The following is a 15,717-nucleotide window of genomic DNA, read 5'->3' on the forward strand; positions in this document are numbered from 1 at the left end:
TTCTTTTTTTTTAAATTTTTAATATTTATTTTTTTCAGTTTTCGGCAGACACAACATCTTTGTTTGTATGTGGTGCTGAGGATCGAACCCAGGCCGCACGCATGCCAGGCGAGCGCGCTACTGCTTGAGCCACATCCCCAGCCCCTTTCTTCTTCTTTTTTTTTTCTTAAGAACTAATCAAAATGACTTATGTATGTATGTGTGTGTGTACTGGTAATTGAACCCAGGCATGCTCTACCACTAAGTTACATGTCTAGCCTTTTTTTTTTTTTTTTTAATTTTTTATTCTTTTTGGTATCAGGAATTAAACCCAGGGGTGCTTTACCACTGAGCAATGCCCCCAGTCACCCCCACTTTTTATTCTTTTGAGACAGGGTCTCCTTAAGTTGCTTAGGCTAGTTTCAAACTTTTGATCCTCTTACCTCAGCCTCCAGGGTCACTGGGATTACAGGTATGTGCCATTGCGCCAAGCTGATTTTTATAATTTTTTTTAAATAAGTTGTTGAACCTACATGTCCATTTGTAGAAGCTGATTTAAGAAGTTAGAATGCAGCTGGGCATAGTGGCACACCCCTATAATTCCAGAGGCTGGGGAGGCTGAGACAGAAGGATCAAGAGTTCATAGCTAGCCTTAGCAACTCAGTGAGGCGCTAAACAACTCTTAGAGTCTTAGAGTTTCTAACTCTTCTTTTTTTATTAACTCAAAAAAACCTGATCCTCTGCTGGTTGCAGTGGCACATGCCCGTAATCCCAGCAGCTTGAGAGGCTGAGACAGGAGGATGGAGAGTTCAAAGCCACCCTCAGCAAAAGCGAGCACTAAGCAACTCAATGAGACCCTGTCTCTAAATAAAATACAAAATAGGGCTGGGGATGTGGCTCAATGGTCGAGTGCCCTGAGTTCAATTCCTGGTACCCAGAAAAAAAAAAAAAAAAATGAAGTTAGAATGTATGAATGCATCTATATGGTGAGATGACATGTAATTTTTTTTTTTATTAAACACTGCCTTTTGGGTAAAAATAAAAGGAGAGAAGAAAAATATAAGTTAACATCTGCTTTTATTTTGAGTAGGACTTATTCAACTGAGAAGAAAAGAGTGAGTTCCTGCAGGGCAAGACGGGACCTGATAGGGGTTGCCCTAACATTTGCTTTTATGTGCCAAAGAAATACCAGGAGCAAGGACACCCTCAAAATCAGGAATATTGGTTACCTGTGGTGGTTTGAATGTACATGAAGGGCATATAAGAGTATAGTAAGTAAACCTGCTCTACAGGTTTATATTTTTTAAAGTCTTAAGAATATATTGCCTATTCAAGAATTAACTTATATAGTATTTTAATTCATCAAATAGAAAGAGTTTTTTGAAATCGACAAGAAAAAGATGACCCCCCAGGCACGGTGGCACATGCCTGTAATCCCAGAGGCTCAGGAGGCTGAGGGGAGGATCATGAGTTCAAAGCCAGCTTCAGCAAAAAGTGAGGCGCTAAGCAACTCAGTGAGACCCTATCTCTAATTAAAATACAAAATAGGATTGGGGATGTGGCTCAGTGGTCGAGTACCCCCAAGTTCAATCCCTAGTACCCCCCCCCCAAAAAAAAGAGGACCATTTCATAAGAAAAGTAGGTAAATTGCACATTGCTGCTCATCTGTTCTGTGAAATACTAAATAGCCTCTTAGTTCATTTTTTTGTTGTAACAGAATTCTCAAGACTGGGTAATTTAGAAAGAAAAGTTTATTTTGGCTCATGATTCTGGGGTCTGGGAAGTCCAAGTGCATGGTGGAGGCATCTGCTCAGTTCCTGATGAGGGCTCCATGGCAGAAGGACAGGCAGCATGTGCAGAAGTGAGAGCCAGGGAAAGCAAAACTCGCTTTATAACAAGCCACTGTGGCGTGATTGATCCACTCCCAACTAGAGCTAGAACTCACTCAGACAGGAAGGCATAAATCCATTCATAAGAGCCCTGTCCCTGTGACTCAGTACCTCCTGCCAGGCCCCACCCCCAACACTGCTGCTGGGGGAACCAGGCCTCAGCATGCATTTTGGTGGGAACAAACCATATTCAACCACAGAAAGCTGGGGGAGAATAAATCCAAACGTTAGCAGCGACTGTCTCTGACTGTACATGCATTGTATTTATAATTTTGCTGGTGATAGTCTTAATTTCCTGCGGTGACCTCTCTTCTAATTGGGAAAGTTGTTTTTTTTTTTTTTTTTAATATTTTTAGTTGTAAGTGGGCACAATACCTTCATTTATTTTTATGTGGTGTTGAGGATCAAACCCAGTGCCTCACCGATGTGAGCCTCCTGCTCTACCACTGAGCCGAAATCCCAGCCCCAAATTGGGGAAGTTTTTGAAATGGAAATTGAGAAAAAAGAAATAGAAAAAAAGCAAAAAATCAAGGAACATTCTGAAGCAGTACAGGAGCAAGGGAGACAAGTGCTAGCAAATGCAATGCCAACTGTACCGTAGCAATAACTGTACTACCAGTGCAGGGGCTCAAATATGGGACTTCTGAACATGCACAGAGACTCAAACACATATGTGCTTTCATGTCCATGTGAGGGAAAGAGTAATTAGTAGTGCTGGTTGGGTAATTTTAAAGATAGCATTCACATATTGAACTTTTTGTATTTTATTTTGAGACAAGGCCTTGTTAAATTGCCGATGCATTGAGCTTATAATCCTCCAGCCTCAGCCTTCCAAGCTGATGGGATTCTAGGCATGTGCCACCATGCTTGGCTCTTTCTATTTTTTATTTTGAGGTAGGATCTCATTAAGTTGCCCAGGTTGGCTTGGACCAAAGTTAAGCGTGAATCATGGCTTGGAATAGTTCACATAAAATAAAACATGAGGGACTGGGGATATAGCTCAGTTGGTAGAAAGCTTACCTTGAATGCATAAGGCCCTGGGTTCGCCAGAAACAAAACACACACACACACCACACACACACACACACCACACACACACACACACACAGGAGTGGTGATTTTAATAGTTGTGAGGAAACAGAGCTTCACAGTGGATTTTCATATTCCTTATAGTTAGGCCCAAACTAAGTGTGTTTTGTGGATGTGTGGATATGCACATGTCACTGCCTTCATGGACCAATATGTGAAAGAAAAATTATGAGAAAATAAACAGCACTTGTTATGTAGGGATTATGGGTGAATTCTGCTTCCTTTTAATAATGTAGAGGTTTTATTTGTAGCAAAAATTTATTTTCAACCAAGAAAATTGCTCTGGAGCAATAAAAGTATTTTTCTAAGATAGGGAGCAATTGCTTTGGAGAGCAGTGTTAGTGACTGTACATTACACGAGCTGTTTCATTATTGGGATATGCCAGGTATGGGATCAGACTGGCAATGTCAGTCACCCAGTAACTTTGCCAGTCTGTGACAGCTCCCAAAGAGCTGAGAAGCTGCTGCTGCTGAAATGATGAAGGAGTAAGCTGTAGAATCATGTCCATCTCATCATTTTAACCTTTTCTTCTTCCAGGTTGGTGGCACCAAGGCTGGTGTTGTCCGGTTTCTTGGGGAGACTGACTTTGCCAAGGGGGAATGGTGTGGTGTGGAGCTGGACGAACCTCTTGGGAAGAACGATGGTGCCGTCGCTGGAACAAGGTTGGTTGGGATTCTTGAGGTTGTGTCTTCCTCTTGTATATGAGGCTGCTCAAGCTACTGTCCGTGTGCGTGGTGCAATAGGAACGAGTGTTCTGAAGAGCTGTGTTTTTGTTTCCCGAGATCCTGCTGGAATTTGATTGTCTCTTTAGTAAAGTTTGATATGTCTTGATAGATTCTGAACCAGTGCAGCAGTTGTTTTTTCCTCTCTGTCTCTTTTTTCCCAGTACTAAGGATTGAATCCAGGGTGCTCTACCACTTGAGCTATATATCTCCAGCCTTTATTAGTATTTATTTATTTATTGGTATTGGGGATTGAGCCCAGGGGTGCTTTACCATTGAACCACCTCCCCAGCCCATCTTGTATTTTATTTTGAAACAGGGCCTTGTTAAATTGCGGAGGCTGTCATTGAGCTTGCAATCCTCCTGCCTCAGTCTCTTAAGATGATGGGATTATAGGTGTGTGCACTACTCTTGGCCCTTTTTATTTTAATTTTTTATCTTTTATCTTTTTTTATTTGTTTTAATTAATTAAACATGACAGTACAATGATCTTGACATATCATACATTTGAATCAGATGGGGTATAATTTCTCATTTTTCTGAGTTTTATTTTTTATTTTGAGATAGGATCTCGTTAAGTTGCACAGGTTGAGCTTCAACTCTTGCCTTGGCCTCCTTAGTAGCTGGGATCGCACTCCTGTACCACCTCACCCAGTTTATTTTTCAAAATAGGAAACATCGTGCTATCCTTCCCCTTTTTTTTGGGTACCAGGGATTGAACTCAGTTATTGAGTCCCAGCCCTATTTTGTCTTTTATTTAGAGACAGAATCTCACTGAGTTGCTTAGTGCCTCGCTGTTGCTGAGGCTGGCTTTGAACTCGCTATCCTTCTGCCCCAGCCTCCTGAGCTGCTGGGATTACAGGTGTACGCCATCACACCTGGCTATTTCTTTCCCTTTTGATAGCAAACTATAGGAAGTTCCTACAAGTTCTAGGACATCTGGGGGTGGGATGGAGAGAAGAGAAGGTGACTGCCTTTGTTAGGAAAAGAACTGTAATATGTGTCTTCCTGTCTGATGAGAATTCCATCCTTTGGCCAGAGAGCCATGGTCCAGGGACCACTGCCTCTGGCCTCCAGTACCTGATGGGAGTCAAAGAGCAGCACAAAGGAGTGCAAGGGGGATTTCTCTCACTTACTTTTAAATGTTTTGGAAGCCTTGGGCACTGTGATGGGGATGCATCATTTTTTTAAAAAATATTTTTTAGTTATCAATGGACCTTTATTTTATCTATTTATATGTGGTGCTGAGAATCCAACCCAGTGCCTCACACATGCTAGGCAAGCGCTCTACCACTGAGCCACCATCCAGCCCCGGGGATGCATCATTGTTAGTAGTATACAGTATGTTTAATGCTTCCCTTGATCTTTGAAGTGTTGTGGGTAACATTCTACCTGTAGGGCACGCACAGTCGATTGTACACATGTGGGCTTAATCTGCCAAATATAATGACTTGTGGAGATAATAACCTCTTGGTGCAGCAGTGGTTCTGAAACCACCTGTTCTTGATGTTAGACTATCATTATTCTCAAGGATGAAGAGCTCTAAGGTTGTCCAATAGCTGACATTACTAGAATTTCTCCATGTTGACTTGGTGGATCTGCCAGTCAGGACTTGTGTGCTTTTCCCCTTTGTGTGGCCTGGCTTTATTAAGTGGGGACACTGTATTGTTGAGCTTCTCTGCTATACATTTACCAGGTGGTAGAAATATTATGTGTTGAACCTGAGCTGCAAATGAGCAGCGTGCTGCCATGCTGTTCCCAGCGTACCACCTGACACTCAGCTACACAGGTGGGAAAGCCACCTGCCCAGCTTCCAGGTGCAAGTCCCAGCACACCAGGCACACTTACTTTGGAGAGCCTTTCTGTTACAGGTGTTACTTCTTGTAATTAAATTGTTTTTGTTGCTGTTCTTATTGTTCTTTTCTGAAGGTATTTTCAGTGTCAACCCAAATATGGCTTGTTTGCTCCGGTCCACAAAGTGACCAAGATTGGCTTCCCTTCCACTACACCAGCCAAAGCCAAGGCTGCCGCAGTGAGGCGCGTAATGGCCACCACGTCTGCCAGCCTGAAGCGCAGCCCGTCCGCCTCCTCCCTCAGCTCCATGAGCTCCGTGGCCTCCTCTGTGAGCAGCAAGCCCAGTCGGACAGGACTAGTAAGCCTCCCTTCTTCTTAGAACTCTGCCTCCCAGGCACTGTGCTGCCCCCTGCGGGCGCCCTTGCTCTGCTTGTCTCTGTGCTGAGTGCTGGCCGTGGCTTGCTGCCAAGGGCTGTGCAAGTAAGCTCTGAACATGCCAACTCCAGCAGGAATGCAGCTTTTGACAGAAGAAGGGTTTATAATAGCGCTTTTCAGATTCTTTTTTGTTTTGGTATCAGGGATTGAACCCAGGGTCACTTATCCACTGAACCACATCTGCAGCACTTTTTAGTTTTTGAGACAGGGACTTGCTGAATTGCTTAGGGTCTTGCTAAGTTGCTGAGTCTGGTCTTGAACTTGGCAATCCTCCAGCCTCAGCCTCCTGAGCCACTGGGATAGATTCTAAGTCATAGATTCCAAAGAGCTCTAAGTGTGCACCACCACATCTGGCTAGGATTCTTATACTTAAAAATCTACCTGTTTTTGGTGAACCCGTTGCAACTACTGCTTAATTTCTTCTCTGAAATTACTTTGGGACAAAGTGATGGGAAGGTTTGGAGGATCTTTTTTCTCAAGTGTGGTCTCTTTCTCTTTTCTTCAAATATTTTTAGGAACTAAGTATTTTGAGAAAAGCTTGTTATTTGGATTTTAATATTATATTAAAACAGTCTGGCTTCCTGAAAGCAGTCAGTGTGTAACATGTTCCTGGCATGGCCAGAGAGTGCAAGGAAAAGCCACTTCATGGTGCCTCCTCCCTCTCCTGGCCCTCTCCTCTCCTGACCCTTATCTCCTTCCCCTTTTTCTCATTCAGGGCAATGAAAATATGTTCATCAGAGTCACAATGGCACCTTGATCTTCTTGTTAACATGGTATTCTGTTGGGGCCAAGAGCAGTGACTCTTGGCCTCATCCCCTGCCCTTAAATGTATTTACTTGAGGTGAGGTAGATGCCGTTGACATCAAAAGTGGCAGCATGAGGTTCTGTTCCAGAGTGAATTCAGTGTCTCTGCTTCATGACGGTGAATGCCCTTGACCTCATTTTCTCGGGACCGAGAAAGGAGAGGACTAGACTCTTTAGGTGGGGTTGGACTCTTCTGCCAGCCAGCTGGAGTTTTCCCCTTTTATGTTCAGGTAAAATAAATACCACGGGGACTATTTCAGTTTGCATATGAAAAAAAGGACTGCATTCTCAACAGAAAAATTACAAATGGATCCTTAGGAGGAAAGTGTGACCAGAATGAATTGGAGGTGGACGAAAACCCCTTTGTTTGGACAAAGCCTTGTTCAGAGAGGGTCTGCAAGCTCCAATATGGACGTCATTTCTTTGGGAAATACCAGCCCCTCCTGCTCCTACCAGTCTTTCTTCTTACTTAGGCAAGTTCTGATTTCTTTTAGCTTATCTCATTTAGTGAGGAAAATTTCGTGGGAGATGAGTCTCCTTGCCCTGTGATACAGCCTGTCTGTGTGTTTGTGTAAGGTAGCTTCAGTTCCTTCCTTTCATTTTTTCCCCCCCCAGTGGTGCTAAGGATTGAACCCAGAGTCTTACACATGCCAGTCAAGTGCTCTACCGTGGACCACCTCAGCCCAGGGTGGCTATAGTTTCTGAATCAGAAATAACCATGAATGAAAATGACAAGAATATAAAATAATTAAAAGTGTCTTTTTGACTGTATTGCTCAGAGATGCATTTCTGTCCCAGGAAAAGAGAAGCTGAAAGAAAAATTAATGTTTTAAATTCATTTTTAATAATCACAGTGACATACTGTGCCCTGTTGTTCTGGCACTTCTTGTCAAACTTTAGATTCACCATCTCGGGCTGGGGATGTGGCTCAAGCGGTGGCGCGCTCGCCTGGCATGCGTGCTGCCCGGGTTCGATCCACAGCACCACATACAGACAAAGATGTTGTGTCCGCCAAATACTAAAAAATAAGTATTAAAATTCTGTCTCTCTCTCTCCCTCTTTCTCACTCTCTCTCACTCTTTCTTTAAAAAAAAAAATAGATTCACCATCTCCACCTTCATTTGCTAGACTGCACTGATTTTTGCACAGGACTTGTTTTTTATCTTGGCAGTGGCCAAAACCCAGTTTTGCAAAGATGGGGAGCTGTGGAAAGAATTGGAATGCAGTATTGAAACCAAATCGCTTCTGTCCACTTGTTTCCAGGGTGTCCAGCAGATGTTCTGTTTCCCTTGGCGTCTGAAAGCTTCCTGCATGACCCTTTGTGTTTGCAGGAGCCCCCTGGGCATCTCTGTACCTCGTTTGGGACCTTACATTTAATATATACAAGAAGAGATGTTAGCTACATAAGAGATGTTATAACTGAATAATTTAGCCATATCGTGAAAGTAGAAAGTCAGGGTCAAATGGTTAAAAGAATAGGAACCCCCTCCCTACAATATGTTTAAACTAATTCCAGAAGTTTCACTAAATGAAACAGCAAAAGGCAATTTGGGTTTGACCAGATCCCTTACTCTTTATATAGTTACCAAATCGCTGAATTATTAATTGTGAAAGATCTCATCAGTCCACATCCTGCAGTGAGGGCTTGACAGACTGACTGAAGAGCACTCAGGCGACGCGGAGCTTTGACTGGAGAAGGTGGAGTAAAGGCCAAATAGCCCTGGAGCCGGGCTCTGCTGAACGCCTTGGACAGGGCCGCGGGCAGAGCCATTTGCTCACTCCTCCAGGGTCTAGCGCAGAGGAGCCCTCAGTTCTTCTAGTCACCTGCCATCAGTTAGCAGTGCATGGTCGTCTTTGGGATTTTACGTGACTTTAGCCCAAGGTGGAGGATTGGATATAAAATAGCAAAAGTTAGCAGATGGCAGGCTGACGGTCCTGGCCAGTCTCTCTTCCCTTGTTTTCTTCCTTTGGTCTCCTGTTTCTCACGTGTTTCCCTTTAGCCTATTTTTCTTTGTCCGTAAACTTCTCTCTCCCTCTCTCCCCATCTGCTTTCCCCTCCATTCTTGTCTGTGTGTCACACCCAGACACCCCACTCAATCACACAGGGCCATATGCTTATGAAAGCAGGTACCGTTATCTCCCTCTATGCTGGTTGGGGAATAGGGCCTGAAGTGGATTCCTGGGTGAGATCTCCCATGTCTTTCCTTTCGAAAGAAGGATGAAGATTTCTGATAAAAAACCAACTATTTAATCAGTTGAAGAAAAGTTTGTGACTCCAAGGGTGACTTCTTCAAATCTTAATGGTATTTAGAAGATTAAGAAGCTTAAAAAGGTCTCAACCTCAAGTCTAAGGATCAAAAGATTGGCCAAAACGTCATCATGAGAAGATAACTGTTGCACAGGCTGAAATAGAATCTAGAGAAACTTGTTAAATGGGTCCTGTGGGATTTTTCTAGATTCCTACAAGGCCCAGTCAGCCAAGCCCAGAGCGCTTGTGATTTGAGCCATGTGGTCTTCTAAACGCCTTCTGGATTGTTCCCTGGGCTCATTGTGCTGATGTGAGGATCACAGGCAAAGGTTTATGCTGTCTTGTTTTCTTGCTGAGAACCTTGCCTAGCACTTGGCAGACCCTTGAGCCAACCGTGCGTGCTCTTGCTTTGCTGAGGAGATGCCCGCCATGCATGCCTTGCTCCCTGCTTGTCTCCCTGGTAGCGCCATGGCCCTTCACTTCTCTAACTTTCCTTTGCAGTTGACTGAAACCTCCTCCCGCTACGCCCGCAAGATCTCGGGCACCACTGCCCTCCAGGAGGCGCTGAAGGAGAAGCAGCAGCACATTGAGCAGCTGCTGGCTGAGCGGGACCTGGAGCGGGCCGAGGTGGCCAAGGCCACCAGCCACGTGGGGGAGATAGAGCAGGAGCTAGCCCTGGCCCGGGATGGGCATGACCAGGTGAAGACTGGCGCTGACCTTGTTGTGGAGATGGTGATGGTTCCTAAATTGAGTGAGGAGGTGGTGCACCTGGTGCTTGGAGCCAAGAGCTGGTCTTGAGAGCACCGCGTGTCAGCTTTTGGGTTGAGCTCGTTTGAAAGCTGTGACTAGGTGCAGTTTTTTGTTCTTCTGATCCGTCCTCAGCCTTTTGGTCTTTATTTCCAGGCTTCTGGGCCTGTTGTGTTAAGCCACTGTTCACTTGGGCCTTGGCAGCCATCCTAGCTCCCATTTGTCGATTATTATTGACATGCATTTCAGCTTCAGGAAAGAGGAGAGTCGGCTAACTGTTGCCCTTTGTTGATTTTTATGGTAGTTTTTTCATCATGTAGTTTCTCGGAAAGCTGCTGAGAATAGCCTATTAAGGTAGAAAGCATTTGGAGATGACAGGGTTTTAGAGTAATGCCCACCCAACATGGTAACCCTTACCAGTAGCTGTTTGGAGGACCCCGGCCTGTGTCTTGGTCAGAATGTGGCCACTCACTCTCCTCCTTGCTTCTCCAGCATGTCCTGGAGCTGGAAGCCAAGATGGACCAGCTGCGAACCATGGTGGAAGCAGCCGACAGAGAGAAGGTGGAGCTTCTCAACCAACTGGAGGAGGAGAAAAGGTGATCCCTAACTGTCCTTGAGTGCAAGTGTGCTTTTCCTTTTAAATGATCTTAGGAAGAAATTTCCCAGCAGCAACCTTCTTGTTCACCTTCAGAACCAAAGGGATGAGTGTGTTCAGAAGAAACCCAACAACACTTCCTGCAGATGAAGAGGGTGTGCTTTGTATTTTTTATTTTTGGCAATACTGGGGATTGAACCCAGGGGTGCTTGCTCTACCACTGAATTGCATCCCCAGCACCCCCTCCCCTTGTTTTTGGTGCTGGGGATTGAACCCAGGGCCTTGTATGTCAGAGGCAAGCACTCTGCCAACTGAGCTACAGTCCCAGCCCCCTTTTTATTTTTTATTTGAAACAGTCTTGTTGAATTGCCTAGACTGGCTTCATACTTGTGATCTTCTTTCCTTATTCTCCAAGTAGCTGAAGATGCACTTTGATTTGACATTTTTTAAGAAGTTTGGATTCATTTAGACATGACCTGATTAACAGATTTATTGAGCTCCCTGTGCAGGCTGAGATATCTCCTGAGGGTGTCCTTGGTCAGAAATGTGGAGGTAATTCCAACCAGTTTTCACCTGTGGCTGTTCTAGTTCAAGTCACTACTATTTATGGGATTATATTATGCCTGGTGATTGATGCAAGGTCCTAGTCCTTAGGAATTTCTCACATGAGGAGCAACTAGAGAATTATTCAAGTCAGTATGAAATCAAATGCTAAGTGGTGTGAGATAGAGAAATTTGGTTCTTAAACAAGGAGGCTCCTTGAGGCCACGAACAAACAAGACCTCTGAGAAGTGTCTATATGGAAACTGTGTGACCATTCCTGGGTTCTGGGAAGCTGTCCTCAGTCCTCTACCATCCTGTCATTTCTGATAAGAGCAACTTAGTTCAGTAATAACAATATTAATGCCTGCCCAGGAGAGTCGCAGGTACACAGTGAGGGCCATACAGGCTTTGCCAAGGCCTGTCTTCCTTACTGGAGACAGAAACATTCAAAAACTGGCTGGCAAGGAGAGATTGAGAGTGCCATTTGCTTCTGTCTCTAAATCACTCTGACTGCAGAAATGTTCCCCAGCTCCCAAATAGTCTTGTGTTTTAACGCATAATGAGAGTTCCCATTTAATTGAATGGGATTTTTTATTCTTAATTTTGGTAGAAGTAACAGTGAGTTTGAAGAATTTCGTTTTTTTTGCACTTAGAGTATGAACTTTGTCTCCCTTTTCTTTTTTTTAAATTTGTTTTGTTTTAACATTTTTTTAGTTGTTAATGGACCTTTAATTTATTTATATGTGGTGCTGAGAATTGAACCCTCACATGTGCTAGGCAAGCACTCTATCACTGAGTCACAATCCCAGTCCTATTTCCCTTTTGTTTGCACGCAATTTTGGAAAGATGCATAATGTGGGGCTGAGACATAGTTCAGTGGTAGAGTGCATACTTAGCGTGTATGCTCCTGGGTTCAATCCCCAGCACCAAAAAAAAAGGTGGGAGATTAATAGTGTGGACATTACTTAGATTTTCTAAATCTTCTGAATATCACTTTATTTAATTGACTTTGTGATGACATAGATTGAAACCATGCCCAGTGTCAGATTTCACAGTGTGAGAAAGTAGAAAATGTGCATTTTAGAGTCAAAGAATAGGATTTTTGATGGCTTCCTCCCTAAATCATTCTTCACTCCGTTTTCCTAGAGACATTAAAACTGGGGCCTCTTCTGCATGAGAAGCCTGCTAGCCTCACCTAAACATCTGATATGAGGTGACATAGAGAGATTTGTGTTCTGCGTCACTCTCCCTTGGCTTCTCTCTTGAAAATTAGGAATAACGCTTGAAGCCTTGAGCCTGTTTCCATGAGACTCGGACATTTTCCTCTTAGGCTGGTCATACCTTGTGTACCTGTGTGCAGTACTGGGGACTAGACACAGAGCCTTGCATATGTAGGCAAGTGCTCTACCACTAAGTTGCATCCCAAGATCTTTTTTTTTTTTTTTTTTTTTCAAATTTTGAGATAGTCTCACTAAGTTGTCCAGGCTGTCCTCAAACTTCTAATCCTCTTGCCTTAGCTTCCCCAGTTACTGGGGTTACAGGTGTTCACCACCATACCTGGCTAGGCTAGTCTTGTCTTAATAGATTCATTCTATATTTGTGACCAAGGAAACCAGTTACTTTTTCTCAATTCTTTTTTTTTTTTTTTGGTATTGGGATTGAACCTGGGGGTACTTAACCGTTACTGAGCCACATCCCCAGCCCTTTTTATATTTTATTTTTGAGACAGAATCTTGCTAAGTTGCAGGGCCTTGATAAATTGCTGAAGCTGACCTTGAACTCACAGTCCTCTTGCCTCAGCCTCCTGAGCCCCTGGGATTATAGGCATGCACCACCACACCCAGCATTTTTCTCAAATCTTAACCTTATGTCTTCTGGAGTTTGTACCTGAATAAAACTTTGGTGTTTTCTAAATAATTAGAATATAACTATTATAAACTGGAGCCCCAAAGATGCATTTCTTTATTTTTGGGACTCCAAGGTATTCCTTTTCACTTCATCTGAGTTCTCCAGAATACTGATTACAGATTTTGGTGGGGGTACAAGGTAGCCATGGTCCTTAGTTGCTTTCTTAAGTGCTTCTTTTTATTTTATTCCACAGGAAGGTTGAGGACCTTCAGTTCCGGGTTGAAGAAGAATCAATTACCAAAGGCGATCTTGAGGTAAACCCTCCCAGCTCCCTAAAATTAAAAAGGGTGCCTATATTGACAAATGTAGGTGACATCCTGTGCCCGCTGACCTTTGTTGCTAGATGTTCAGGAGAGAATGGTCAGCACCCTAGCCTCTTGCCAAGTAGGGCTGTGAGCAAGGCTTTGTGGCCAAGGTGATGGTTCCTGTCATGGAGCCTGAAGTACTTGTGTCCCAGTTCTTGTAGCAGAGTGACATGTTCACTTCTGTGCTCATGTTTCAGAATTCAAAGCTATGAATTGGATTTCATTAAGTCATAACCTGGCAGTGTGTTCTCAATTTAAAACTATCCTAAGTGAGACTATACCCGTTCCTCTAATTATGAGAAATGACATTTTTTGCGAGGCATTTTTGCCAGGTGACACCCCTGTAATCCTAGCAACTCAGAAGGCTGAGGTAGGAGGATTGCAAGTTCAAGGCCAGGCTCAGCAACTTAGTAAGACCCTGTCTATTTCAAAAAAATCAAAAGGACTGGGGGTATAGCTCAATGGTAGAGTGTCACTGGGTTTAATCTCAAGTTCCAAATAAATAAGTAATGATACTTTTTTTGTGGTGCTAGGGTAGAAATGGCATTTTAAAAGAGCATTTTAAATTTCATCAGAATAGACCATAACAAAGCCTTTGTCAGCTTTGTTTTTCAGTTAGCAGGACAAATCTTTGTAACTCTATAAAAGAAATAAATTATATTGCAATCGTTTATTTATTTATTTATTTATTTATTTATTTATTATTTTAAAGGAATCAGTCCTGGGGATGTGATTCGGTGGTAGAGCACTTGCCTAGCACATGGGAGGCCCTGGTTCGATTCCCAGCACCATATACAAAAAAAGAAAGTAGTTACCAGAGCGAAAAAGAAGAGCAAATTTGCATTTTAGCTTTTACTTTCGTGGCATATTTAAAATTCATACAAATTTTCCTTTACAGTCAGATATCTTGTCTCTTCTTCACAATTATTCATATTAATTTTGAATTAGACACCAGAATTAATTGGTTTTTGATGCTTTTCAAACCACTGCCAGGTATATGAATACAAATGTAAATTACCAACTTTTAAAAATTTTGCAAATGCTTTATTCTTTTAATCTGTAATATGTTTTAGTAAAAGCTGCACAGGTCAGTGTGGTTCTCAGAAGGTAACATTTTTGCCACCATCACGATTCTTGGGTCCATTGGCTGTCCACACTGGGTTTCAGGGGCCCTTTCCAACAGCAGCTCTGGTTTCTTTGGAAATAAATATTTTCGCAGTCGGCAAAGAGCAAGGGGAACACTTTTTGAGTTCTAGTTTTACAGGATCCAGAACAGAATGGTTTTTAATAATTGTACAGTCGTCTTTCTCATCCATTTCATATACGGTCACATTCCTTCAGTTGACTTTTGTGTTGTTCTCATCCATTTAAAAACACCCCACAGTCTCATTAGAAGTTTCATGTCATCATCTAATTCACATGAATTGTAGCCTCTGGTATTTTGGGGAGGGTTGAGTTAAAATTATGTATCTGCACGAGGCTGGCATAGTCTGTCTGATAAACTTACTTGAAATTAATCAGTCATCTTGAAACTCTAACACATGTTGAAAACTTAGTTCAATCTCTTTTTTTGTTGTTGTTTACTTTTTTTTATTTTTTTTACTGATAGCAAAAGAGCCAGATTTCTGAAGATCCTGAGAATGTAAGAGGGCACTTCACTGTGTGGATATTTCGCTTGTTAACACAGATTGATTCCAGATTAAAATGCTTATTGATATACTCAAATACTAACTGCATAAGCTGACCTTGGGACATTGACCTTAATATTTCTGTGCATGTGGCTTTCAAAGCAATTATATTTGTGTCCTGAAGAAATTGTATGTAATGACTAAGCTCCACAAATTCACTTGCTTAATTAATAGGCAAGTGCTTGCTTTATAAAGAATATTTGATGAAAGGAAAAAAATTTGTCTGGAGGTCTGGCCTTCTTCACCTAATCCCTAATGTCTTCTAATTTTAGTAGAATTATTCTGCGAGGGCTGACGGCATAGGACACATTAGATGACTTGCTTGGGAAGTTGTCTGATCTTGTGGGTGAGCTCCAGCACTGATGCTTCACATGCGCTCCCCCTGCTGGCCAGCACCTTTAGTGCTATTGACAAGAAGTATAAACTCCCATTTGTAGCTACAGTATATTCCCTAGTTCTGAAACCAGAGGCCAGCATTCTTCAGTGACCACATTGTGTTCTAAATATACTGTCACTTGGACTGGGGATGCAGCTAAGTGGTAGAACGTTTGCATAGCATATATGGGCCCTGGGGTTTGATCCCCAGCACCCATCCCGCATACACACAAAATAAATTTACTATAAGGGAGCTTTTTCTAGTAGCAATGCCACTGGGCATGCTTTTTTTCTTCCTTCCTCTGATTGAACACTCAATATGGCTGGGAGTTGGCTGAGTGACAAAGTGTCTACCTTGCCTTCTCAAAGCCCTAGGTTTGACCCCCCCAGTTCCAAAAAAAGACAAAAAAAAAAGATAAACACCCAATAGAACCTCACCAAAGTGGCATTCAGAGCGCTGCTTCTGGTGTACCCTGCCAGCTGTGAATCCAGTTAAAAAGAACCCCAAAACATTTTGCTTTGATTTACTGGCACAAGAGAGTGAAATTAAAGAATTATTTTTCTTCCTATCATCCTGAAATAGAATACTCGAGTC

The 15,717-nt window shown here is 42.8% G+C and overlaps 1 protein-coding gene across 13 annotated transcripts in view; it reads left to right on the top strand.

Annotated features, from left to right (window-relative positions):
* Positions 1-15,717, top strand: part of Clip1 (CAP-Gly domain containing linker protein 1) — a 99,879-nt gene that overhangs the window by 24,644 nt on the left and 59,518 nt on the right. For 9 of the 13 annotated variants that reach the window (XM_048785548.1, XM_048785549.1, XM_048785544.1 and 6 more), the window contains 5 exons: positions 3,496-3,620; positions 5,610-5,832; positions 9,463-9,660; positions 10,201-10,304; positions 12,948-13,008. In XM_048785548.1, the coding sequence (XP_048641505.1) occupies positions 3,496-3,620; positions 5,610-5,832; positions 9,463-9,660; positions 10,201-10,304; positions 12,948-13,008 (711 nt within the window). Of the gene's footprint in view, positions 1-3,495; positions 3,621-5,609; positions 5,833-9,462; positions 9,661-10,200; positions 10,305-12,947; positions 13,009-14,668; positions 14,702-15,717 lie in introns of all 13 variants that reach the window. The other 4 variants (XM_048785537.1, XM_048785543.1, XM_048785538.1 and 1 more) reach the window with 1 other exon arrangement.

The sequence above is a fragment of the Marmota marmota genome, unplaced genomic scaffold (genome assembly GCF_001458135.2).
Source record: "Marmota marmota marmota unplaced genomic scaffold, marMar, whole genome shotgun sequence".
NCBI classification, from domain to species: Eukaryota; Metazoa; Chordata; class Mammalia; order Rodentia; family Sciuridae; genus Marmota; species Marmota marmota.